This window comes from Cystoisospora suis (genome assembly GCF_002600585.1).
Source record: "Cystoisospora suis strain Wien I chromosome Unknown contig_1208, whole genome shotgun sequence".
Taxonomy (NCBI): Eukaryota; Apicomplexa; class Conoidasida; order Eucoccidiorida; family Sarcocystidae; genus Cystoisospora; species Cystoisospora suis.
Genome location: NW_027154009.1, coordinates 11,175 through 37,927, shown reverse-complemented (window position 1 = coordinate 37,927; position 26,753 = coordinate 11,175). Strand labels below are relative to the sequence as shown.

At 54.7% G+C, this 26,753-nt stretch overlaps 2 protein-coding genes across 2 annotated transcripts; both read right to left on the bottom strand.

Annotated features, from left to right (window-relative positions):
• Nucleotides 1–409: 409 nt before the first annotated feature.
• Nucleotides 410–6,047, bottom strand: CSUI_002847 (uncharacterized protein). Its single transcript, XM_068063046.1, has 3 exons — nucleotides 5,122–6,047; nucleotides 4,357–4,542; nucleotides 410–4,020 (listed from the first exon to the last, which is right to left on the bottom strand). The coding sequence occupies exons 1-3, from the start codon at nucleotides 5,320–5,322 to the stop codon at nucleotides 1,717–1,719; spliced, it is 2,691 nt and encodes an 896-aa protein (XP_067924978.1). The 5' UTR covers nucleotides 5,323–6,047; the 3' UTR covers nucleotides 410–1,716.
• A 1,292-nt stretch (nucleotides 6,048–7,339) lies between these two features.
• On the bottom strand, nucleotides 7,340–21,137 carry CSUI_002846 (tetratricopeptide repeat-containing protein; the record flags this gene model as incomplete). The annotated part of the gene is given in 26 exon segments (XM_068063045.1): nucleotides 7,340–7,615; nucleotides 8,024–8,110; nucleotides 8,507–8,777; nucleotides 9,292–9,553; nucleotides 10,180–10,270; nucleotides 10,720–10,857; nucleotides 11,450–11,558; nucleotides 11,897–11,988; nucleotides 12,266–12,424; nucleotides 12,652–13,107; nucleotides 13,436–13,554; nucleotides 13,972–14,145; nucleotides 14,856–14,975; nucleotides 15,704–15,787; nucleotides 16,293–16,395; nucleotides 16,697–16,835; nucleotides 17,218–17,309; nucleotides 17,756–17,851; nucleotides 18,107–18,240; nucleotides 18,502–18,600; nucleotides 18,946–19,089; nucleotides 19,451–19,657; nucleotides 19,922–20,083; nucleotides 20,277–20,594; nucleotides 21,017–21,113; nucleotides 21,129–21,137. The coding sequence occupies 26 exon segments, from the start codon at nucleotides 21,135–21,137 to the stop codon at nucleotides 7,340–7,342; spliced, it is 4,038 nt and encodes a 1,345-aa protein (XP_067924977.1).
• Between the last annotated feature and the right edge of the window lie 5,616 nt (nucleotides 21,138–26,753).

Genomic DNA, 26,753 nt, shown 5'->3' with positions numbered 1-26,753 from the left:
GGGGTTCGTCTACTCTCCGAGGCGTAGGGAGCGATCCAGAAGCAATATCCTAAGCACAAAAAGTCAAAAAGCCCGAGGCTTCGCTATTGACTGCGCTACTCTGGTACGCAAGGTTCTCCAGATGAGATCTCAGTTTGCTGTTAGGTGTTGTGGCAGTGCCCGCTACTGCTATTGCCCTGCGCCCGGACTAGTGCGCCCCCTGCCGCCACTGGTCTCGCTTCGGTCCACTTCCGGATCGGGGCTCATCCGCTCCTGTCGAGAATTTCTCTCTTTATCTCAGCGTAGCACTCCCGGTGCGGTGTCTGTTCATCTGGTGCGTGATCCGCCCGAAGACTTCGAGCGACAAGACTGGAAGGGGGAGTCGTATTAGGCTCGCACACGATTGTACGACATGCTTGAACAAGTCAGTCTTTTACACCCGCGGTGTCACTCTGGAACCAGTACGGAAAAGCAGTCTGTACTGCTGCAGAAGTGACACCGTCTGAAGGTTCCGTCCAAGAACCGGAATGCAAGGTACGCCCCCAATGAATGAGCACGGCAACGGCGAGACGCGTAGCGCTTCTTGCGCCCAACCTGGAGAAGTATAAAACTGTACCAGAGAGGCGGGCAGTTACACGCAGAAAACCTCCTACGGACGTATTACGAGGTGCACTCGTCGTCATCTGGCATCCCAGAGGCGTCGACTTCGGTTAAGCTAAAATTCAAAAGGGCTGGCAACCCTCGGCATCAAAGAGGTTCAGCTGACGCAAATCCTCGACGCTTGGATGAAGTTTCCCAGCACAGTGGATGTCTCCGTCGGCTGTCTAGCCAACCGGTCGCGATGACCTGTAAGCTGCCTGCCCACCATTCAGACGGACGGGAACTTATCACACGCGGTCGCCTCGACACGGGCTCTTCGCAGACACTGTAACACTCCAGGTCAACATAGCGGAACCCGTCTTCATTGTTGTCCAGTGCGAAGTGGACAGCATGCAGCTTTTACGTATTGCGAGAGGACTGTAGTAAAGACTGACGGACAGCCCAACTAATCACTCTCAGCCGCACCATCTCCGACTGCCTTGCATAACGAAAAGCAGTCCATGCAAGCCCGCCTCCGCCGGGGGTCGCGAACACCATCAAGTGTTCAGTACCTCTCTAACTGCTGAAACACTCGGGTGGTTCAACTATGAACCGGAGAGAGAGCTCTTGCGCAGTATTAAGCGCTGTGGATTCCCCTTCAAGACACGGTGCCTCCATCGCCTCTAGGGGAAAAACTGGAGAAAACCTTTCACCTTTACTCGGAGGCAGTCTTCAACGCTGTTCTCTCGGCACACCAACTGCCTGGTTTGCTGGGAGACCTGTTTCGACGGTAAACACGCAGGAGAGCTCAGGGTTATCCTATATAAAATCGGGCTGGCAAAGTGGATTTGAGTAGCCCTCAGACTTTCAAGAAGGAGTCAAAGCAGCCGCGCGCTCGCACTGCCGCACAGGACGGCCCCTGCTGCACCGTCCTCCTTGCAAATAAAGACGCGGAACGGAGTAGTAGAACCAGAAGCTGGGCAGGACCGCTCCCTCCTGATCTCTCCTTGAGCTGTGGAGTGTTTCCGAAGAGAAGAAAGAACTTCGCCCAGCTGCCGAAGAAAATGACAATGACCTGGCTGCCCAGTTGCTCCTCTTACAAAGAGCAACTGGACTACTACCAGTAATGGTATATCCTGGAAGTCGCCTCAGGCCGACTCACAAGGCAACGAACTCGATATCCCACAGCCACCCGAGCGGGTCCTCTTCCCCGTCGCCCTGACTCAGCTCGGCATCCTCGCTGTAGCTTTCAAAACTCTCTTCCCACAAGGAAAAAGCGTCTGTACCCAAATCAAAGTCTCTTCGCAACCCGATCGCTTCTAGGAGCTGACTGGCGGAGACTTCCTTGGATATAGCTTTCCAGTAAGGAAATAGCTTCTCCTTCTCCTCTCCTAACCGTGTGAGCTCTTCCAGCTCCTCCAAAGTGACCCTGGGAATGGTATCGTCACTCTCGAGTTCCCCCCCATCTGCTGGAACTCGTGTCAGTTCGTCCTCGACTACGCTTTGAAACAGGCCGTTAGGCATCTGTTCGGCCGTTTGACCATGTCCCACACCTGTGTCAGCAAGCCACGCCATCTCGTCGAGGATTGTCGTGCGACGATGGCTTTTCTGCTCAGTCGCAAGGGTGTAGTCAGTGACGTAGTCCCCCTCAGGATCGACAGACGCAGTAGGAGGTTCTTCGGGAAGTTCAATGTCGTAGCCTCTGTCATCCAGCTGAGCTTGGAGAAACTCCCGCCACAGAAGGCGTTTGTGTTCGAGAGGTACATTGTCGAAGGCGTACTGAAAGATAATCTCCTGGACTGTGCCTACAAGAGGCTTTTTCTTCGCGCCCGCCGGTCCCAGAACCTCCACACGATCGAAATAGTCAGCTTGCGCCGTAGCTGTTTCTGCCCGGCGAACAGCAGCGAGGGCAGGAGAGGGCCGTCTCCCTTTAACACCCCTGTCGGGTTCCGGCGTATTACTGGCATCAGCGTTTGAAGGGGCGAGTTCAAAAGCCAGTGCCTCCTGCTCGAGAATCTCATTTAGCTTTGCATCGGCAAATATCGTGACGTCTGTCAACCATTCCGGCTTCCCACCTCCCGTCGCTTCTGCCAGGCCTCCTTTACCTTGGGTCCTGGAACGCGTGCGCCCTTGTATGAGGCCAGAGACAGCTGACGCTGCAAAAGGAGGGGAAAGAAACCGCACTAGCGCAGCGGCAACAGTCTCAGGAGGGTCATCTAGAGCCTCAAAGCCGCCGTATACCGCCCTTCTTCCCTTTCTTGCGCTCAGAGTGTGACTCGGAGAAGGGGAGCAGGAAGCAGTGGAGGACAAAGGAGATGATGACGAGGATGAAGATGATAAAGGGGGTGAAGGTCGTGCGACCCCCTCGGAATCGTCCGCGCGTGCTCCCAGCTTGGAGTTGCTTAAGTGTTCCTTTTGTCGTTGGAATGAATGTCCCTCGTGTGAATGTTGTTCTGATGACATGCCGTACTGAAGCACCCAGCTCTCCTCCGGTTGTTCAGCACGCGAGGGCTTTTCTCGGACACTTCCCGATCTTTCTGCATATGCACGTTTCTGCCGGGTATCTCCCAGGCTTCCCTGGACTCGCCTAGGTGGGCTCTTCTTGATGTGGCTGACCGCAGAGTACAGTCCCTTCCTCGTGTGCCTCATGTGCGCCTCCGAAATTCCCCATTGTGATGGCACGTCCCTGTGCTGCTCCATGACTCTCGAAGCTTGGACAGAAACAAGAGGGGCGAGGAAGTCAGCAAGCAGCCGTTGCTCCCGGTGTAACTCCTGCAGGCTCTTGACGAGTTCGAGTGCTTCCCCCGTACTCATGGTCGCCAGGACGTTTCCAGAACGAGAATCAGCGTCAGTAGCGGCCTGTTGGTGGCTTTCGTCTCTTGGTATAGCCCCTGCCTCGCTGAGTGTGTCAAGAGGAGTATGCTCCTCAGTACCTCTCGGTTCACCGAGTCTGACGTCCTGAGGTGCTCGGGGTGCGCGGACAAAGGTGAAGGCTTTAGACCGAGTCTCCAGAATAGTATAGATCTCCTGTAGATTCTCTAGTCTCTTCTGAAACTCTGATCCAATTTCTTCAAGCTGCGATCTCTGGATCCGTGCAGCTGACCGCTGTCTCTCGTGTTTCTCCATCAAGTCGAGGCGGGCCGCTTCCAGGGAGTCATAACGCTTCCACTCTCTTTTCAGAGCTTCTTGATGGTGCTTGGCATCTGCAAGCAAGCCTCGTAACTCATCCCAAATCCTCCGTTGCTCGCTGGGGTCGAGGCCGCCACCCGGAAGCCCGTGTTTCTCGTGGCTCCGCCGAGTTCTGGTTTCATCTGCGGCCGTCTCCGAACCGGTCTTTGTGACAGCCCGGCCAGGCGAAAGATTGGCTTGCAGCACCTTGTCGGAATTCGATCTTTCTTGTGGCCTGTGTTTTTGTGCTGCTGTGACTTTTTCGCTTTCCGCAAAGTCGTTGCGAAGACCGACCTGACGAACACGGGAAAGACGCGATAGTAAACAGTGCCAGGGGTTTGACACAGCCACGACAGCATCTACAAGGTGGCCTTGTGCTGCATATACGGCACCTGTTTTCGAATAAACGTCCTCGCTGTCGCATGAACTCTTAGCAGGAACGATTGCGCACTATCTGTTGAAGGTGAGCGCCGTCATACTCCTTCCCCTTGCCGCTTCGCCATGTGCAACTAGAAGCACAATTGGTGCAGCTTGTCGCCCACGGTGCATCCAGACGGAGAACGCAGGTGAAGCTAGAGGCTTTGACTACCAAGTTTTAGGAAACAGGCGACGTGTAGGACAGGGACGCACCTTGAAGCCCGGATAAGTGTCCTCCGCGAGGACAACTCGAAGCGTTTCCGCATTATCGGCCATCAAAAGCGACTCCAGCAGGTCTCTCATTGCACCAGTCCGGAAACTTACAGTGTGCGCTGTCCAGTTGGGGCCACTCACATGCTGGGCTGACCCACTTTGGCGACTCCTGCTCCTGTCCGGTCCCTGTTACACATTGAGCTCACATGCCGAACCAATGATTGCAGGGGCTTTCCGCGCTGGGACCGCACAGGTCTACGGGAACGGCCACGGGGCACCCTTCTGGTGTTAGTAGGCGCACGAGCCGGGTAGCTACATGTACAAACCATACCCCCCTACAGTGCACTGTGGAGACGAAATGCCTGCTAAACTCTTGCGACCAATGCCTTCAATCCTTCGTCGCAACAAGAAGCGAGAAGCTGAGTGCGCTGGTGAGCAGTCTTAGCCATACCCGCTTCTGGTCGAGGTACCCCCCACCTTCTTTCTAGTATATGTATCGCAAAGTGAGACTCACACTGCTGCCTAGACAAAAACGGTGTGTGTCCTTCGGTGAAAGTGGCCTGCGCGTCTGTCCAGATCCGTTCCTGCCCCAAGGAGCGGGTGGCCCATAAGCCCGGAAAAAGCGGCGCCATCCCTGACGAGCGATGCCATCAGGCCTACTCCAGCAGTCAAGCTCCGTGTGGATCTCTGAGACAGCTGCACGCGGCTTCTGATCGCGAGCCAAACGGCACGAGAGTAGCGCGCAGTCAAACCCCTCAGTCGTACCGTTTCCGCTGCTTCCTTTTGCGCGGCGGAGCTACGCACCGAGACCGCCCCTGCCATGGGCTGATGTAGTCCATTGGTTTGAAGTAGAAGAAGCGCCACCACAGCGAAGAGACACAGGCACTTCCCCGGTGCTGTGGAGGTAAAGCTATTTCGAGTGCAAGAGCTCCGAGCCCTTCGTATGTATGGGACAATGCCGCTCATCGGGACGGAAGCTGTACGGAGCGCGCCTTCCCAGGGTGTAAGCAAGCTGACGATTCCCTCCTCCCCAAACGAAACCCAACTCCGGCAGCACACCTCGGGGTTTGGACAAATTCTTCAGGAACAGAACTCGGGAAAACACGGGAAATCACTTTTCTCTCACTTCAAATGGACAGACGGGACCGAGGGCCAGTCTCTGTACCCTCCGGCCAGACAGTTTTGACTGTCGCTTTCCGAGCCCTTCTCCTACTCTAGAACACAGTGTGAAGAAGGAATGCGCCTCGCCGATGCTCTTCCCTGTGTGTGTAACCTGCCCAGCAGTACCTTGGGAAAACACCTCTGGGCGATAGCATCAGGGACCCCCGACTGACGACGTCACATTCGTGTAACTTGGACGCACGCGCTTCCTGACCTTAGACAAGAAAACTTCTCTCAGACTCTGGACTGAAAAAGTCCACCCGCAGAAGGGAAAAAAGAATTCTGCATTGTGCACGGCCCAACCCGATTAGCACCCGAGAGCTCCCGGTCCAGAGGCGCCCAGGAAGTCGTACGCCGGTTCTGCTGAAGGAAAAAAGACTTCTAGGAGTGTGAGGCCAACAGGAGGCACCACTTCCGAAGGCCCACCCGCACAGAACAGGCAATGTTGGCGTCCGGCCTGGAGTCTGTTCTTCAAAGTAGGGCTTGTTCCACGCACCTGCCACTAAAGCTGTTGGAGCCCTGGCTGAACCTGGACAAGGAAACCTGGAAAGTCGAGCGATAGAAGGAGGCGCCCCAGCAAAAAGCTTCACAGCAAGCCTGCCCTAGTCGGGGTTCCTTTTACCAAGCTGTGTGTCGAAAATCTCGCCTTCTTGCCCAGCGCTGGCTTGAGAAAGGTCTCAATACTTTTCTCCGATTCTAAGACGGGGCGGCTTTCTCAATAGACCGTTTGCCTTAGCACATATAACTTCGGGTCTGAGTCGAGGTCACTCCGCTTTGTCGTCCGATCGATACCTTTCCAGGTGGGCTGTGAGAAAAACGACCTCGAGTTTGTGCACGACCTCTTCAGTCCCCTCTACCAGGCTACTTGGCTTTTTCGAAAGCCCTGGTCGGAAGAAATAGCGAAGGTCTTTGTGTTCGAGACTGCCATGCCGTGAGGGGAAGCCCACCGCCGCTTAAAGCAACATTTTTGCTTGTTTCGAGTGTGTCAGTTTCCAAGAGATGACTTCGGCCGGGCGGCGGCTTAGCGCGCACTACGGTTGCTCCGGTCCGAAAGTAACACCGAAAGAGGGAAATCCCTGATTCCCCACGCTGAGACCACTTGCTGAGCGAAGCAAAAGTGTCTTGCAGAGACACGGTGCGTGACCCAGGTTGTTACGAGAATGAAGCACACAGGTCGCTTAGGGTGGCTCCTCGTACCTGCGCTTCAGGGATCCTGAGCCACTGTACTGTTCCCGCACGACGGGGGCGTAAGAGAGGGAACCAGACTTTTGTGGACAGGCATCTTGTCTCGGGGGGGCGGCGGGCTCAGCTCAGGTCCAGCACTGTCAAAGGAGATATAAGTTTGTGACTGTGATTTGGATGAGGCGGGGCAGACTAGCTACATCAGCCCCGCTTGGTCCTCTCTCTATTCAACGCAATCGAAGTGTCAAAGGCATTTTACTTCACGGACAATAAGCGACACCGAAACTGCTTTTAAGGCTGGGTCATGTAGAAGGTATCCGTCAGTGCGCCAGGCCCTCCAACGGACGCTGAGTCGTCTCAGTTTCCCCGAAAGCACTTCGCGTTTAATGTAGTCGGAATCAAGAACCTGGCTTGCCAAGGTGGACACTCCGTTTGTGGAGAAGCGATGCTAACTGTCGGGGTCTCGAGCCAACACAGCCCGCGGAACCGTCAGCGGTTACTCAGCATACGGCAAGCACCGACGCGTGGCATGGGTCCCGTTCCTCGTGACGCCCCAGGGTGCAGGTCGCTGTCTGCACGAGATTGACGCGCCGCTGAACGTACTTCCTTTCACAAGGACAGTTCGGAAACACGCCGACACTTAGTCTTTCTCTTCGTGCAAAGCAGGTTTGCCTCCACAGTCAAAAGATGGTGCCGCCTCGCCGATATCCACAGAGTCCTCGACCACTTCAAGCTTTTTTGAAGTGTCCTCCGGGGCTACGTCAGTTCCATTGGCTTGCGTGGCCTCCTGGCTGGGCCTAGTGGTTTTTTTAAGGAAGGATGCGACGTCGACAATCTGCACTTCCCCAGGATGCAGTTGCTCCTCGCACATGGGACAAGTTTGTTCAACAGAAAGGAGATCTTGCAGAGAAGTTGCCTGCCACCGTGAGCCAACAGGGACATTTGGAATTGCATCCCGACTAATATGTTGGTCCAGCATGGAGCCAGGCGCGAATACGTACCCGGCGGAGCACAAGTGGCAGAAAAATAGCCAGCGGCCTCGATGCCTTCACATAAGGGCGACTGCCTGGCAGCTTGTAGATGGGTGTTTCCATTTGGAAGATGACCGAGTTGAATAGGCAGAGGAGTTGCTAGTGAGAATCTCACAGTATCATACCATGAGCCGGTAACCTTTCACCACGCTGCTGAATAGCTCTGAAACTGTCAGGTTCGCACTACGTGCTCCCTGCGTAGCTACTAGGACAGGTCTTTTTCGTACAATCACGGTGCCACTTGAGCCACCGATATCCGCATTGAAGCAAGTGCGCTGAATACGAAGGCGTACCCTGGCGGGGAAATCACAGTGGGGACACCGGGAGCAGTCGCCGACTACTAGATGCCTCCCGCTTGCGATACAGAATGGCGAAACGTTCTGAGAGCAGCACCGATGCACACAGAAGCATTACCGAAGTGATGGCAAGTTTTGCCACTTTGATGTTGCAGCGGTTAGCTTCTGTTGTTTAATTTTTTCGTGCGAACCCTGAGGATCGTTCATGTGTGGGGACGAGAGTGGAATCCGGCTTGACGTCAACCGTAAGACAAACGCCGCCTCGTACCTTCTCCAAGTTGTGACTACACCCTTGCAAGCAATATGGCGGCGGTCGCTGCACCTTGGATGCCACATCGATAAATGCACGCGTCACCGGAAGCCGCGGCACGGGAGCGGTGCGGCTCTACCAGGTCGCTCTTACACAGTATTCGTTCGCCGCGAGATGAAATAGTGTTTCCGGGTCTTATCAAGGCAGCGTTATAGGTCTTCTGTCCTTACGAGGCAGATGGCACACTCCAGGGTGAAGTCTGGCAATGGACTGCCGCAGTATGGACACGGCGAGGCCTTTGGTCCGGGGTCACTATCCGTAGACGGCGGTGCTTTTCGTGCACATGTCTCCACTGTCCGACGATGCTTCTCTGGAATATTCTGCCGCCGCTCGGGCCGCACGAGGAGCTGGCAAGAGTATTTGTGTGCCTTCTGTCTCATGTTGGCCCTTTGGAACAAAAGGATAGCTGAAGTCAAGATAGGCGCGGCATGGGCCTCGAACCTGTTACGATACAGACACACTTGCTCCAGGAGACGTTCTGTGCTTTTTTTAACACTACCATCTACAGTGAGAGACATTCTGCGGTAGCGAGTGTTTCCGGACCGAGGAAAGGTAGATAGATGGATTCATACATTCAAACATACATCGCGAAGTGTAGTGGACTGCGCTTCCTCTGATCAGCGGTGCTATCAAAGTCGATGAACTGCTCCGAAGATTGCACACCTCGGACCGATATGGCATACGAAGTGCAGGAAGACTTCTGTAAGCCCCCACCCCAGGTACCCCCTAGTTCATAACAAGCTGAGAGCGTCAGTTGAGCGCAGCATTGCTTTTCAGTGCGTTGAGTCCACGCCGGTCTCTTTAGCACAGACCGCTCACTATCCGCGTCGGCAGCCCGTAGGCGCGTTCTCGATGTGCTGGAGGAGGAGATAGCTTCCGCCACTCAATGCAGCGTGACAGTGTGAACTGATTCTGAGAGGGCACAGCTAACCGTCGGCCACGGGCATGAGCCTACTCCTGTATATTCTCCGATACTCGCTCTAGAAGATGAGCGGCGGTAGTGAAGTCGCCAGCGCGCATCAGTCTTCGGACAAGAATGTAGGAGTGAAGGATGGATAACTGGCTGAAAAGCTCCTGGGGTACCGGAAGGTTCTGGGCCTTCAAGTCCTTCCAGCTCCCGAAGAGAACGTCATGGGCAGCCTTATAATGTCCACAGGCTTGTTCTCGCCGTGCGAGTCGACAAGCGCCTTTAGCCGCTTCCATGTGATTGCCCAGCGCTACTTGAAGCCTAATGAAAGAAGCATCACCCCATGTCCTCTAGATCTGTCCCCGACACCGCTGATACTGTCTAGTTGCTGCGCTTCCTCACAAACGTCGTAGCTCGGAAAGTAGATCCATCGCCACCAGTGTGCTGTTTAAAATATGAGTCTGGGTCCCGTTCCTTCACTTTTCAGGAAGAAAGGCTCAAAAAAGGGTACTGTCCCTGAAACTACAGTTCCGCCACACCTCTAACTGCCCAGTCGCAGACGCAGGGCCGCTTACTTGTGGATGTAGACCGGGTGTTTGGGCTGGCCATCGGAGACACCTGCGCCACATTGCCAGGACAGCCGGCGGCGAAGCTACGTTACCCGAGAGCAACACCGGCAACTTCGCATTCTGAGGCTAGCAGAAATTTTGTAGCCAGGGCCACAGGAAAGGGAGGAGCGAACCCAGCGACGGTTGAAAGGGCTGGAGACTTAGAGTGGCGACTAGTGGGGACGGGTGGTGCGGCAGACGGGTTCACGACCTCAGCGATCTCTTGTTCTGGAAGTTGCTCGAATCTCCCGACTGTCCGACATGAGCCTCGTTGTGACTTCTAGGAATCACCGCACACAGGAACCACGCCAGCCCGAGCACTGCTTACCTTCTAAACATTTAAACAGCGGCTCGATGAGCTCTGGGTCTCGTAGACGTCCTACGAGGTCTATTGCAGCATCGTACCCGTGTTCACCCTCCTGCAGAACCAAGCAAAGCTTCAAAGGATATCACCGCATACGACGAGATCCTTGGCATATGTGTTTTCCCGGTACCACAGCTGAGGAAGGGATTGAGGCACCTGGTCCCCATCGGGATTGGTGAGAGCACGGAGCCTGTTATCGGGTTAGCCCGCACTAGAAAGGGCCAAACGGAGACTCGAAATGGTGAACCTTCCGCAGACTGGTAAGTCGGTTGTACAGACGGCACTTTTGTCGAAGAGCCCATTGCGATAAGCACTGTGTTTCCATGGGTACAGTACCGTCTTCGACTGCACTGACGTGGCCCCCCGGTTCTTCAGAAAGCGCTAGATTTGTAAAACTTAAAGTGGATCGGGGGAGCGCGCCTCCCGCGTTGGAAATCTGAGATGTACGAGCAACACCTGGAACCACCTCTCTACGCTGGGAACCTGCGCGGCACCGATTCCCACCTGAAGATATAACTCGAGTGCTTTAGCTGCATCTCCGCACGCTGCGTAATGACGAGCGGCTTTCTGTAGAAGGTTCTGATTCTCGAAGTATACTCCGATGCGTCGCTGAATTTCTGGCTGGGTTTGGTCGCCAACGGACTACAGGGAAGCAGCCGACAGGAAAGTATGTTTGTAAGCCGCACAAGCTGGGGGACTCGTTTTTGTCGAGGCTCGAGTTTGCCCGCGTTTAGCTGCTTTGTGGAACAAGCCCGCAACTGATGCCTGTGGTTCCCCGAAGCCGAGAAGTAGTGCGTCCACTACTGCTTCGTAGGGACTGAAGTGCACCGTGGTCGAGCTGCGTAGTAGACGGCAGCTGGTGGTCCCGGTTGAAGCAGTTGTCACTGGGCAATCACAGACAGGGCTCGTGGCTGCGGCCTTGGGTTGTCGGAGAAACGAATGGGGGATGATTGGGCGAGAGCGCAGTCGAGCTCTAACTCCAGCGCCCGTCAACTGGGCGTTTGCCCCTTCGCGGCAAGCATAAAAGAACGTGTGACTGAAAACTCGGGTGTACCTCTCCTCTCCATTCCGTCACACCTGCTTGTCGGTAATCCCCAGACTCTACGGGTGCCTCAAGGACTGGACTTCCTGCGTGAAGAGCGTAGGGGCGAGGCGGCGTGAAGCTACAGTGCTGGCAGTGCTCAAGAAGGCCACGCTGAGCCAGTCGCTGAGTGAGGCGAAAGCAAGTTTATACCTGGACAAAGTGCTCAACTTGGTCTTTTTCTTCAGCTAGTCCGAGAGCTTCTTCTACTCTGCCAGTTGCCACCATGAATTCGATTGCTTCTTTCAGCATGCCTCGCTTCCTGAGAATCAAGACACAGTGCCGCCCTCGCTGTCGCCTTCTTCGCGAAGTCCCCTGACGTCTCACCCTCGACGTATCATCTCTCTGGGTGGATAGCAGATAACCGTCCGATGCTCTCGTGTGGCCTCCCGGGAGATTCCATTCCCGGCCCACCCGGACTGCAGCCTTCTCCAAGAGAAGGTGGCCGTGAACCCTGAGGCACAGAGCAGGTCTCCTACGTGTGGATTCCCAACCTGCGGCTCACACGGAGTGTGCGTCCTTAGCTGATTCCCAGCAGAGTGTTCCTCTCTCAGTAAGCTGCACGTTGCAAGCGCTCGGAATGGTGCATCATTGCCTCACCTGCAGAACTCTGAAACAACCTCGGCAGCTGCGACTGACTTCGAAGTGCGGACAAGGTTGAAGGCTTTCTCCTCTTCGCCTAGCTTGTACAGCTGAAAAGACCGAAAAAGACAGTCTTGGCTTTCTGTATGACTCGTATACAAGCTTTACAGCACAAACGCTCGACTGTGCGCAGCTCGCCGCAGCAGACCCTCCGTGGAGGCGGGAGGCTACATGTCGCAAGTGTACTGCCGTGAAACACTGAAAGGACTGATACAGCGTGTGCGTGGCAGTACTGAGCATAGCCCGGGCAATGAACACAGATCGAGTGGAGACGTGGCTCTGTTTCAGGGGCTCCCTGCAATGCAAGTGACGCATGTGTGCAAGTACCCATATTTTCACGGCGGCCTGGTAATGCTTGGCCCGTTTGTACGCTTCGACAGCGTCTTCCAAACAGCCTTCTTCTTCCTTCGCCTTGGCAAACGTTAAGAGAAGCCCTGGAGAGTCGACTTCGTTCATCAATGGAGCTGCTTTCTCGAACTCATGGCTCTGTCGGAGGTCGCACAGTACGCATAATAGACACACACCCAGAGCAGCTCGCGCCTGGGAGGAAGAGTGATTTCGGGCTGTCTGGCTAAATCTTCTTTTAGTGGTCATTACATTTTGCAGTCTAGAGCGGCAGATCGGAGTCGACGCCAATCTTGATGCTCTTCGGTGGTGGTTGAACTGCTGTCCGTACCTGTGTACACCAGTCGGACGGATTTCTTGCCCCTCACCTGTATGTAAAGACCGGCGGCTTTCTCAAGGTTCCCTGCTTTCTCGTACAGGGCTGCTGCTTCCAGGAGTTGTTTGAGCTTTTCCAACAACACTGCACTATCTGCGAGCACTTTGGGGTCTCCAAGGTCTATCGCGACCTGCATGCCTCTCTGTATTTCTCCCGTCCTTATGGCACAGCGGGCGATACCGGCAAGGCATGACGCTTCGCACGGCGGAATTCCGGGGTCTGACTGCTGAGTATTGCCGCTCTGCATATTTTCCTTCTCTAGGGAAGTGGGGCGGTCGCTGCTTTCGCCAGGCAAAACGAATGCCGAGTGCTCTGCACCCCAATTCCTGTTCGCGCGCTTCTCCCTGGCTTTTTCGTAACACCGGAGAGCTTGCTGAAAACGACCTTCGCCCTCGAGCATTTGCGCGTATTTGAAGTTCAAATATGGTAGCCTCCGCGGGTCCAGGTTCTGTACAGTACCAAGCAGGACCGGTATGGACGCAGGTGCTACCTCCACGCTTCTGCTTCTGGCCAGTGTTCCCGCTTGTTCTGTTCTGTGAGAACGAGCTGATTCATCTATACTGCACCTGTACTGCTGTGCGGCAGCGACGTTTGCACGCTTACACAAAACAATCACACCGGAGTGTCGCAGCGTGCCGGTTCCAAGAGCCGTGAAAGGAGCTCACTACAGAAAACATACCACACTGCACTCAATAAGCTTTGGATGCGGTCAACTGAGGGGGTCTGTCTACAGGCCGGTAGGCCCACACTGGCTCTTCAGTAAGGAACTAGCTCACCTGGGCGAGCTTGAGGGCCCTTTCCCACTCGCATAAATCGATGAGGAGATCAAGCGCTAAGGTAGGCTGTTCCGATTTGAGAAAACACTCCTCCGCTTTCTCGAATTCCTCAAGGTGGACTGAAGCAAATGCATTCATTGACCGCCGCCAAATAGGGCATATGGAGAACTTTGTATCCGACACATCCGAACTATCCCTGCCACGTGAAAAAAAAGCTTCCCACTTGCATGCCTATCGCATCCGCCACCTTCGAATCAGCTTGTGACGAGAGCAGAACAGTAACTCCTGAGGATGTGCCCAGTGCCTCGGAAGAAATGCTGGAGAGCTACACAAGAAGACAGCAGGCCTCATTTTGAAGAAGCCTCTGATGCGGAAGTCGATCAGCCCACGCTGTTTCTAGGACAGTTCTCCCGTCTGAGACGCTCTTTCAGAAGAGCTTCTTCCAACGTGCAGAACCCCTCTTGAGGCTGTTGCAGAACCGGTACAGATAACGAAGTCTTTCAACACCAGCGCTGACCAACGACTTGCATTCTTACTATATACGTTCCCTCGGAGAACCAGCTTTTCCTCGCCTTGGGCCCGGACATCCTTCAGCCATAGCAGGTGTTCAGGCCGAGGAATGCGCTGAAAAGCTTTCTCCGCTGTATTCAGATCCAACTGTTCAAGTGCGAATGCGCCTAGCAGCTCCCAGATCTTCCTGGCAAGCTGGCCTGGAAAATCATCATCCGCACAGGCGCGCATGCTACTCGACGTGGCTGTCTCCGAGCTCAGCCAGTCACGGAATACTTGGATGGTACATTCGTGCTAGTAATACAACGCTTGTCCGAAGTGAGTTGTGAGACCCATGTTGTTCCGGGGCACTTCGGACATCCGCTGTGCTTGACTTCACGTAGAAACAACATCATACTGCCGCGGGGAGTGTTCGAGGGGTTAGTGGTTTTATTTGGCGTCAGTGTGTGACACTGCTGCGAGTCTACCGGAAGGCAACAGTGTGTCTGTGCAAGGGGACATGCCCGTCTGCGGTTACTGTGCTTGTCTAGTGGCGGATCAGAGCAAGTGGAGGCTTAGAAAGTTGTACTTCTCTGCTGCCCTCCGTGTAGCGAAGCCCGGCCTCGACACGGTTACACCGATGCCTTGCGAAGTCACTGTAATCCTCTTTGGACGGAAATCGAGGCCTGCGCCATACGCGCTTATGCAATCATTGGACTTGCCGAGGGTGGACGGAAACGACAGGTGTGGCAGGCACGCGGCTGTTTCCCAACCTCGTCCGTCTACGACAGAGAGGAGTTCAAGCCGCCGTCTACAATTGCCTCATTCTGGTGCGTGAGACCTGGCTAAGGTTTCAACAAGATAGCTGAGACTCGAGGCGAACCAGTGACGCCCGCATGCGCTCCTCACATGCTGCTTGGTGAACACCCACATTTGCTCTCGGAGGCGGTCTGCAACCCTAGGCAATCTCTGGCGACATGGAACGCCTCCTTGAGTCTGTTCAGACTGAGGAGCTGCAGGAATTTTGGCAGCGCCTTTTCTGGTGTTGTACCTGACAAGCAGCACACGAGTACAGCTTTTGACCGGGCAATACTGAATGTGTATCGGTTTGGGCACCCCTGACCCTAGGTTTCTTTCGAAAGACTGGCCGCAGTCCCTGCAGCAATTCCGGACAGCTTCGGCTGCCCGGTCAAGCAAGGCGGAGACCCCGCTATTGTGGGCAGGGGGTAGGGTGCGCCGGGTTCTGTGTAGAATCCACATGTTCCAGATGGAAACCTCCTCAAGGAGTGCCACTCCAGGCTCGGGGGCGGGGCTCGCTTTCTACATTCTCCATTTTCAAGAGTATGAAGAGGGTATATGACAAACGTCGTAGGGAGACAAGATGCCGTTGTTGATTTATCGTAGAGGCGAGCACGCAGGAAAAATAGCTGATGTACTACAAAAGCCTGCCTCTCTCTGCTGTTTCCAGTGAGCACGGTTGCTTGGTACCGCAACGGTAGCACTGGGAGTTGACACGGATGCAGAGAACGCTGATCAACCCGGCACACGAGCCGGAAGATGAGCACAGTACTAAGTCGACCGGGGGGACGAAAATCAGCTTTACTGGCGAAAGCAAGATCGCCCCTATACCTGCTTACGAGAAACGGCAGAAGCAGAGACATAGGCATACTACCATTTCTAACCTGCTGAAACGCTGTTTAGAAACTCTATAAGACTCCTCACTGGAAGAAGGAGCATACGGACAACTCTGGGAAGAGCCTGCATCTTCAGATATCGTACCCTTGTGCTCCAAGAGAACAGCAGAGTGTGTCTGCAGACAGCAAGTGGAGAGCTTCCCGTTTGGCAGCTTGTAGTATATTATTCCTGTAGTGTCAACAAGAAACCTGTCCCCAGATTCGTGAAAACATTTGGTCTCGAAAGGTCGCTGTCCGCAGCACTCTCCTTCGGTCATGCTGTTCTTTGGTGCTCAGGGGCATAACGCATTAGACGATATCTGAAGCGAGACTCGGTCTCCCACTGCCTGAGTCCAAGCTATTGTCCCGGGTGCTGAGAAGTAGAGACCACTGAATACCCTTCTTGTAGGACAGGAGAAAGAGTCTGTGAGATTGCAGACTTCTCTTCGCAGGGGCAGTAGCACGCCGGAGTCATGACAAAAGCTGTTCCGGAGTGTGGCCATGCACTAAAGAATCTTGCTGCGGCGTGTCTGCGGTACCAGTCCGCACACAAAGAAGTAAGCACAGGAAAGGCAGCCACGGACACGGAAAGGCAGCCACGGACACGCAAAGGCCAGGGAAGGCCCTGAGCTGTACTCTCTGTTTAGGCGAGTGTGGTGGACACGCAAAGGCACTGCGAAACGCTTGGTGTTTACCATTTAGAAGAGTCAAAGGCACCGCGCCTTTGGGTAGGCGTGTGACACACGGCGTTCTTGTCACTTCTCGCTCTTCGTTTGGACAGATGTCCAGATGGGCCACCTGAGAACAGCAAGAAACGTGCGGGGGGGAGGCCGTAAAATACGATGCGCTAGAGGCCGCATAGGCTTTTTCACTGACTCCTGCTCTTTTTCCTAGTTCTTCCTTGGCTTCATTGAGACCGCTTTGGGGGCTCCTCCCTTGCAGCATTCATTTGCTAGGAGTTCCGACTAGGGGCAAACGGCGATGGAGGCTGCTCCTTGTCACTGGAGCGAGGCATGGCTTGGGCTTTCGACGCGTCACAAGAGTTCCGCCAGGAGATCGAATCCCGGTCACGCACAATAGGAGTCTTTATTGAACATACCTCGTGAACGGCTTCGCCGCGGACGTGATGAGGCATGTAAACATGCGTGGTAATTTGCTCATCCGTGCAGCAAACAAAGACGGAAGACATGTCTCCGTTGTCCCAAAGAACTTTGGTCGCGGGTTCGGCTCTCCCGATCCTGGAGCACATGGGACATCTCACGTGGGCGCCTGCAGTCTGCTCTTGGGCACGCTCCGAGCCGAGGTTCACGGCCTAGCAGCTACGGACGATGAGGAGCGACCAAATGCTGTGACCGGGAAAGAGTCAGTGGCGTCAGTATAAGCGTCAGGGTATGGAGACAAACTGCAATATTTATCGCGGCACAAGCAGTACTCAAAGGTAGAAAAGTTTATCCACTACACAGGCCGGGAGTATGAAAGTGCCAGGTCAGTAAAAAGTGTATTAATATATGGGCCAGTCTAAGCAGCTTGCAGAACGACGTAGTCCGGAATGATTGAATGACGGGCGGCACCCTGTTGCAAGAGCCTAGAGGAGAGGGAAGGGGACGGCACTAAACTGACCTAACACAAGTTTCCGTGCAGGGGTTGTGCAGAAACAGCTCGTAGTTATTGTCCAGGAAGGCGACCCGGGTACAACGACTGTCCGGAAATAGCTTGATGATAGTCGTCGAATGGCAGTATTCACAGAAGCCTGCTTTCTCCGTCAAAGAGAAGTACGTTAGGTAATGCACCGAGTGCGCTACTGTCAAGTAGTCGCCTGCGACGGAACAGGCGGTTGCTGAATTCTGGTTGTCCTTGTTTGGCAGACACTCCAGGGTAGCATGCCCCCCGTCAGTAGCGTTCAGCGAATGCACGTACACCTGAAGAGTCAAAAAGACGCTCGCAGATTTGGCTTGGGTGCAGTTCTGTAAATCTCGAGGAAAGTGGTTTGTCATCTCCTACCAGCTCAAAACTGCGCCAGCCGGGCACTTCGTGCTATTCAGTGCTTAAGCTCAGGTCGCATTTGAAGGGCTGGCTTAGCTGGGCTAGAGTCTAGCATGTGCGAGCACGACGTTTTCCGTGTAGCAAATGCGTTTTGGAAAGCGGATATAGGACGTACCCTACCGCCTGCCAGGACGGCCGCCTTTTCTTCTGCAAGTCCAGCACCAACGATACGGTCGTTCAAAATCTGTGTCAGATGTTTCAGGTATTCTCCCTACACACACAAAGGAGGCACGCTCTGGCGTGTCTCCCAGCATCCGGCGGAAGGTACAGGGACCACAGTCAAGGAGCTGAGCAGACCCAGTGCCAGAATCCTGAGGGGGCGAGCACCTACAAGCGAAATTCACGTCGAGGCCAAAGCTGCGTGCGTGGCATCCCCATTCTGAGTGCGATTTGATCCATTGTCGCACTTGCTAGGTCCCTTCCACTGGCAGTGGCATCCGGGAGCTGATTCCCGCCCTCGACACACCTTGCAAGGATCGTGCCGGAAGTAGCACAGCATGTTCTCAGTCCCAACTGCGCAGTGGCGAGGTCCAACAAATGCCAGCTTGGGCTCGAATTCAACTTTGACTTTTGACGTTGTACAGCTTGCATCTCTGGCGTCTAGAAAGACAAACATACACGGGTGTAGGCTAACTGTGTGCCAGCAGTCGTCGTAGTATGGGACATACGAGCGTTATCCGAAATAGCTGGTCTAAAGGTGTATGCACGTGGATTAGCATGTTCTTACTTTTGAGTTCGTGCTCATAGGTGGTGGTACTACGAAGAGGGCCAGGATGCTCTCGAAGAGCGCGCAATAGACAGGGGGTACGAATGTGGTCACTGATATAGTGCAACGGGAACGGCATTTTGTGTAAGACTTACCGAACAGAGAGAGTTCTGTCAGCGATACGGCATGAATAATTCGACTTTCATGCGCTGCTGCGAGGGACGGCCTCCACGATGTGTAACAGCACGTATAGCCTGACACAAACAAGGAAAACAACGGCGTCTGCTTGTCCGACGTGTAAGTAGCCCGTCGAGCGTAAGCGCGGTCAGGTAAGACCTCTCTTGGGCGACACACGCGATCTGCCAGATCCATGCCGCCCGTGAAGACATCTCTTGAAAGGCTTTTTCCAAGAGAGGCGGCCAGATGTTATTATGCGTATGCCACTCGGTTCGTGCGAGGTCCACAAGGTCTACTACCGCCAACGCGCATCCGGTATGCGGTAGTGCAAACAGTCCAATCATCGAAAGTCAGACCTTTCTTGCAGGGACATAGCCAAGCACGCTGAGCCAGTTCCCAACTTGATCCCGCTAACGAAGTACCTGTGCTGGTGCAAAACGAGAGAAGCTGCCCGTCAGGAGACCAGTCTAGCCGAGCAATGCGGCCGTCTTCGGGCTGAATCATCACTCCTTCTTTTGTGACTTCAGACCAGTTTTCTGCATTGATCACCCTTATGATTCCTTCGCCTGGGGCCAGCAACAACATGTTGACTTGGGACGCCATTAGAGAGACACTTGTAGAAGATGCCTGCCACCGAAGGACTGTCAAAAAGTGATGTCACTTCGTGCCAAGCCCTTTTTCTCAACAGGTAGGTGATCCGAAAAAGCTTGGGACGCATCCCCACCCGTCGGGCTTATAAGCAAACCGGGGCTGATCCAGCGAGTCAGCATGAGTGACGGGTACGCTCTCGCCTGAAGATTTCCTGGGTTTTATCAGTGCCGACCACGATGAACACAAGGCGAAGACAGCCCCGCAATAGACCTGCGGGGACACGGATCATAGGCGCTGCCTCAACTACCGTAAAGCGTATCGTACACGCAAGGTTACCTGCAATGGCAAGCTTCCCGGTGGAGGTTGCAAACGTGAGCCCGTCCAAATATTCCACAAAAATCTTCTGGGAAGATAATATGTTCACCCTCTTGGCCTTCACGTCTATCCCCACGATGGAAAGACAGCCGGAGCTGTACCCGATTATCAGTGTTCTTTCGTCGGCCCACTCCGTTTGTTTTACGAAGCCCTGGTCCAGGGAAATTTCTGTAGAGAAACATACAAGTGGGTGCGTGCCAAACATGACGAGAATCCAGGACCCTGAAACAGTAACCAAATCTGTAGCCGCATTCAGAAAGAGCGGGTCCACGGGTTTGCTTCCCGGAAGATTTCCCTCGACATAGGACGTCCCGGGTGTTCACGGTGGTGGTATGGTGAGCCGGAGAGGCCCCTTCCCTGTTGACCGAAACGGAGTACCAACCCAACTGGACGAGCAAGCGTCCACCTCGCGATCAGTTACACGAAACTCACCTAGAGCTTCTGACGTGTCTTCAGTCGTATACACACAAACGCTCTGTCCGCCCAGCAAAACGCTGAAGACTTGGCCTGCTTGCGTTGGGCTTGCATTAGAGAATTTGGCGAACGAAATTTGGCTCGGCTGGAGAGCCGTTTCAACAGTAGCTATCGGGTCACCTGCACGGCCACCCAGTATCGATGACGCATGCGGTGACGTGCAAGAGATACTGTGGTTGACAACGTTGGCAACTAGAGACATAGCGTGGCAAGTAATCGCTTGAAAGCAACGTGGCAGTGACAACTTTCGAGGCTTTATCGAGACAAGGCGAGACGCGGTTGCAAATGGTAGACACCGGTTCTCGCCGCATACAGCCGTGGCTTCGGCGAACAGCACTCGTGAAGCTTGCCGAGAACCTACCTTCCCCGGTTATCAGCGAAACGATCCTCTCTTCGTTTCCCAGAGCCAGCACGCTGTTTGGTCCCCAGGCTCCACACCTGATAGCTCTCGTATGCGATCCCAAGACTGTCTGTTTCTCTTTCGTTTGTTTGTTGTACAGAAACACAAGACCTTTCACCGTGGCGATGGCAAGGATGGGTTCTGTTGGTGACCACTGAAGGAACGTAACTTCCTTCCCCGTTGTCCCGACAGTAATCGCTGTTTTCGCCTCGAAGTCCCAAAGAGTGACGTCTGTCAAAAACATATGTTGCGCAGTTGACATGACGCGTTAGGACGGGGACAGCATGTCGTAGATGACATGGGCCGGGGTCATAGACAGGGGAAACAGCGGCGAGCGGGTTTCACGGGCCGCGAGCGATCAGTCTTATAAAGAGCTCGGGGCGACGACTTGCAGGCCATCCTGCCACTCAAACGCAGGTACTGCTAACATGACAGCCCAGTGGATCTATCGTGCTTAAAAAGCGAGAATTCAAGCACGGTCCCCGAGGCTGACAAGACGCCTTCGAACATACAGGCTAGAAATTATGGTATCGAGCTGCGCCTGGGTACTTCCAGTTGATACTTGTGGGGCTGGGGCTCTTGGCGACGGCACATCTCTGTCACAAAACAAGCGCCGCCGCAACGGTCACCGTACTTGTGTTCGCTCGACTCACCCGGCTCCCCAATCTGGGCTGTAGCCAGAAACTGTCCGTCAGCATCCCACTCGAGGCCAAGTAGAGGTGGGGGTTTTTGCAGCTCGAACTTCCCGTGCTGCGATGCGTCCACAGACCACATTGTCTCACTTCAGAAATCGGTCTCCTGCGGACAGCCGCCCCGCTAGCTGGTCTCTCTACGGTCAACACTACTTTAGTTTCGGGTCCCAGCCGAGGTTTAACTCCCCGGAGTGCAGACTTTTGAGCGGCCCTACAAACTCGCTACTCCGCCACTTTGACCAAGGGCAATGCGTGAAACGCTACTTCGGGCTGAGGGATCCCGTACAGCTCCGGTGAGCACACTACTTGACTTCGGTAACCTGACGAGATGCGCGGCAGACCGGCGCCTACAGCACATTTCTGCTCTTGGAAGAGGACCCTGCTCAACACGTTACTTTGCTAAACTAGTAATGCGCTGTCGATGCAGGAACACATGCTACCGACTTCGTGTCGACACCTCCGCGAGCCTCACTTGGCTGCCAAGCGAATCGTAGAGGCAGATCTCTGAGGATCCGTACCATCCAAATGCGAAGGCATTTTTGGGATTCCGAGGCCGCCAGGCGAAGAAGGAAGGCTGTAGCCGGGCCACCTCGGGCCTTATCTCGAAAAGCCTTTGCATTTTCTTCGGAGCGTCAGCAAAACAACCATATCAAATGACCGCTAGAAAGAATGCGCTGGTGCGGTCAGCGCATTCTTTCTCGACTCACAGATCTTTATCGAGACCCCCACCTGCGACAAGATAATTCGAACAGGTGCGCCTTACAAGCGGGAATCTGCGGTATCCGCAAGCCCCGCGTGACCGAATGCCTTGGCCGAACTCGGACTGACGAGACCGGACTCCGGACAGCGGGTTCTCTCAGAAAAGCCTTGTACTGCCTAGTTTCAGGCGACCTACCTCGCAATTCGAGAAGAGTGCACTCAAGCGAGAAGAGGTCAGTCTGTTTCGAGACTTGGCGTCTGTAGCATTTCATTTAAACTCTGCCGGTTTGCACGCAGTCAAAAGGTGGGGCAGCAAGTGTTGGTGTGGGGTTGCCGTCAGTTGATTCCTGCGACAGGCAGTTCACCCCGGGCATTTCACTTCGTCGAGAGCCTTCATTGGCCATGAAAGTCTCCTGCTTCGGGACACGAGGCTCGACAGATGGTAGCGAATCAGCATGTACTTGGCTGTCACCGGCGTGCGGACGCTCGACGGACGCGATTGTCCAAAAAAGATCCAACATAATCGGCACACGGCTACCCGCCAAGGGTCCCGGTCTCTACGCCCAGCTACCTCTCTCCCGAAGGCGGCCCTGTCCTCAAGACAAGAGTACCCAACGCTAACACGGTCGGACTGTCCGCATTGTTTCTAGCGCTCGTTATGAGTGAAAACCCCGGTGTCGCGACGGGAAGGGTGGTTAAGCCAATCCAAGCGTTTTTGTTCCAACGTAAATGACGACCCTGTGCTCCACGCTCGGCCCTCGACTGCGGCAGTTACCGCTGCTTAGACTTTTAGACTGACGCTGATTGGGTACGGAGCAAGAAAGCGTCATATCCCTGACAACAGAGTTCCTCCTCGAACGAGGGGGCGGGTGGTCACGAACAGCGTTTGTCTAGCCGTACGTCAGTAAGTGACCAGAGTGAGATCTTCACTGGTATACGCGGGCTCATCTATTTTTCCAGGGAACTCCTGTCGCTGTTAGACAATCCGCCTGAGTACCCTGGACTGCGGACCTCGGTGGACTACGCAGCGACAAAAAAGAAAACTGCTCTGAGCTTTTCAGATTCCCACGTTCCGCGGCATGGAGTGTTCCGCAGCATGCAGCAGGGGGGTGGCCACCCCGAGAGAACGTTTCCGGGCTCATGAACTGGGGTTGTCTACTGACTCGTCACCTGCAGACCTGGACTTTGGTTCCGACCTCGGTGTTCTCAAGGAACCCACAGGCTCTCCCACGACCATGTACGAAAAATCTCGAGAACTGCCCCTCACATCCCGAGAGCGTTTTAACGACTTCCCTCCGCAGCAACCCAACAGCTGGACTAGAAGTGGCACGTGTAACAGCACCTCCACCGCCACGTCATCAACGTTCCTCCATCCGTCTTTATCTGAGATCAACAGCTTATGGAAGATACGACCTTCCGAAGATGAGGAGGCACGCGATGGCACAGGACAGGGCGGTGCCTGGTCCACATTGCGGGGCCCGGTCTCGCCGCCGTCGGTGGACGGTACGGGCTCGTATCAAAGTGTCTCAACACGTTGTGTTTCCGGGCCTTCCTTCGCGCCTGGCCTGGCGGCAGGCGTGAGCTCGCCGTGTGATCCTCTGCTCATTTTGAAGTCATGTGAGACTGAAGGAGACCGGGAAAACCGGGAGGCTCCGTTGCCAGGCTGCCGTCATCAGGACGAGCAAGTGGCCCATGAGGGTTGGGAACTGTGGGAAGACGCCCGCAGCCTCCCCCTGAACGCGCACGTGCCAAGTACAGCTGCAGGAGCAGCTGCCCCATTCAGCGGCACTTCCAGTGTCCCACGTTCCACTCTGCACCAGCTTGCCGGTGTCATTCGGCAGCTGTCTAACCCTCGACCCCTAAGGACCCAAGGTCTTCAAAGTCACCAGTCTGTGGAATGTCCTGTGGTCTCACCCAGGAGGTACAGTCACTACCTGTCCTCATCCAAAAAGACCGACTGTCTTCGGCTTGACTCCGACAGTAGTTGCAACCAGCCACAATCAAGGCCTGCGCTGGCGGCAGTCGCAGCATTAAGGGCCATTGGTACCCGCTCAACCTCAGCAGAACGCCGTCCACACTCCACCCCAGCTCCAGTAGAAAACACTCTCACAAAGCTCAGAGCCACCAGGGAGGGTGCGCTCCGCAAGAATTCTGCTAGGAGAGACCTCAAACCGCATGATGCACGTAGTACCGAGGCCACAAGCCGCGCCACTCTCTGTCAATCCGATGACGTGGTCTCCGAGCCCCTATTAACCACGTATGAGCTGTCACGTCTGCTAGAGGAGACCGATGGCACTAGCGCTCATCCGCTCGGGTGCTTCTCAGCCTCGCCTAGAAATCTGCTTCCTCTCCAGTATTCAAGGCTTCAAACGTTCATGAAAAGCTGGAAGCGCTCTGTCAACGAGAAGCATCTACTTCGCAAACTCAGCGACGAAGCGCAGCGTCATTCGGGTTTGCGGACCTTAAGGAGGAGTTTTCTGGGCCTCCGTCTGTTTGCTCAGTCGGCTGCACAGCTGCGCCTGAAAGCAAGCATATGCAGGTTGAAAAACCTTGCTAACGCCGCTGGGGCTCACTTCTTCAGCTGGCTGAGGCTCTACTACGCTGCTTCTTCCCGGACTACTTTCTTGAAGGATATTTCTCTGAGGGGGTTCTTTCAAGCGGTTGAAGAAGGCAGGACTTTGGCAGCCGACGGTGAGCAGTTAAGGTCACCCCCTCTTGTCTGTAGAGCTGCTGGACTCGTTTTCCCTTGCAAGCGTGCGAGCTTCGTGAATACACACGCTTACATGTCAGAAGACTGGAGGCTCTACGGGATTTGAAACACCTACCGCTTTCTGGGAGAAGCTGGCCGCTAGGTTACGCTTTTCCCGGTTGGAATCGCAGACGCGCTACGGTTTCTCAGAGACCAGTCGCACCCCAGGAACACTAAATAACACACCCGAGGGAGCCCTGGAGAGAGGAGACGAGTTTGGTGGTGTCTGTGTGGGCGTCGGTTCAGCTGACAAGGCCTACGAGAGAAGTCTGAAACGCAGAGGCTTCCATGCTATCAATCGAAACAGGCTCGCACATTTACGCGCCAGGGAACTGATTATGTGTGCACGGGAGTGTCGAAACCAGAAGCTTCTCAAGAAGGGGCTACGGGGATGGCTAAAGTGGCATAACTACATCCTCGCCTGCTCGAAGCTCCTGACAGTGGCCGCCGAACGAGAAGCGGAAGTGAATCGCTTCGTTTGCACCGCAATTTTGAAGCAGTGGAAAGACGCCCTGGACCGCTCACGCGCGGATGAAGCCAGGTTAGCACACTAGCGTGCCGCAGTGAGGAGGGAGGCACCGGATGTCGCTGTCGGATTTGGGTCCTTCTTCGGGTACTTCTGGGGCCGAGAAGGATGTTTGGATGTGCATCATTCCGTCTAACTGAATATAAAAGACTGACGACGCGGTATGTCAAGTGGTGCCGCACTCTCTAGGCCTCTCCTTGATTTGAGTTACTTTTCCTGGCACCTGAGAGAGAACCAACACTGCAGCCCGCCGTGCTCTACGGTGCCGATATTCCTTGGTTATCTTGGGAAAGTCCACGAGGCACCTGCGCGTGACTCCGCTCCACCAGCTTTTCGCTTTTTTCCCGGCGGAACATACTGTACCAGGAAAGTCAGATTCACTGGTTCTTCCTGGGTCTTGAACCGGAAGGCGTGTCGTTGTTCTTCTCCCGCTAATTGCTCTACTTGGAATGGAGGGTCGGGCACAGTCTGAGTCGTACTTGCGCGATATCATGCTGGGCGTGCAGGGCTGCAGCACTGGCGGCGCCAATTAGACTCAAATTCGCCTTCCGGGGGTGGAGGCGTTGGACGATGATGTCAGGACTTCTGACAGCAAAAAGGGAGCAGCGCCGTCAGAAAATCCTAACTGAGGTCTTCTCCGGCTGGCGATTCTTGTTCCGCCAGCGCATGAGCTATCTCAAAGCTGTTCTCAAAAAAGTCAGGGAACTCCAGCAGCGGAAATCGGCTACGCTACTCCGGCTGGCTCTTACCAGCTGGAGGCGAATCGCGGGCTGCAGAGCTGCCGCATATCGGGCTTATGAGGCGGTTGTCACCCGGAGAAAGCACAACCTTTTCTTAAGGTTGAGAGATGCAGCCTTCCTAGCAGCAGCGCAGCGAGCGTTATCCAGTTCCATCATAAGGCGACGCACCGTCCGAGCAGTGAACTGTTGGCACTTGTTCGCAAAGAGACAAAAGAGAGAAAAGTGCATTCTTCGGCTTCTTTTCGAGGCTCACCAAAGAGAGGTCCTCTCTGCCGCTTGGTCGGCATGGACGCGGTTGCTGTACGCCCGTCAGCTATCCATTGAGTTCTTGGAGACGCATACAGTAAAACGTGCATTTACGCGCTGGAAGGAAACAAGCTCAAAGAGGACTGCTCTGCGTCGTGCATCAGGTGATCTGCGCAACAAAATCAGTCTAGCGAGAAAGCATGCACTCTTTCACCGATGGCAGACTCTGACCGCCGGGTATCGGTCTCTCAAATACCAGAGCTTCTCCAGCTGGCGGCAGCTTACGTGCGAACGGACTCGAAGCCGCGCAGTTGCTAGTGAGCTCCTCGCGAAGGCAGCTCAGAGGATCATCCGAGAGACATGGGAAGCCTGGCGAGAAACCCTTGAGGAGACACAACAGGCCTGCGTCCTGCAGTTCAGACGTCAAGGGACGAAGGTGTTCGGCGCCCTGATTGCTTATTTGGAATACAGATTGTCGAAACGCTCTCAAGACAACGAAAAACTGCACGCCTGGTCCATCGCACGGCAACAAAAACTGTTTCTCAGTTGGGCGCACTCAGCGCGCCGCAGAAGCAGCGTGAGGGAAGCGTACAAGGCTGTCCTGGCCTTCCGGTGTCGGACACTGCTTCGGCGTGTCTTTTGGTGCTGGAGAAGTAGTACTGAGCTTTCTTTCTCTCGGGCTATAGTCACCGCGACTAAGGTTGAGACACCTCGACAGCGGTGCAGGGACGAGCTACG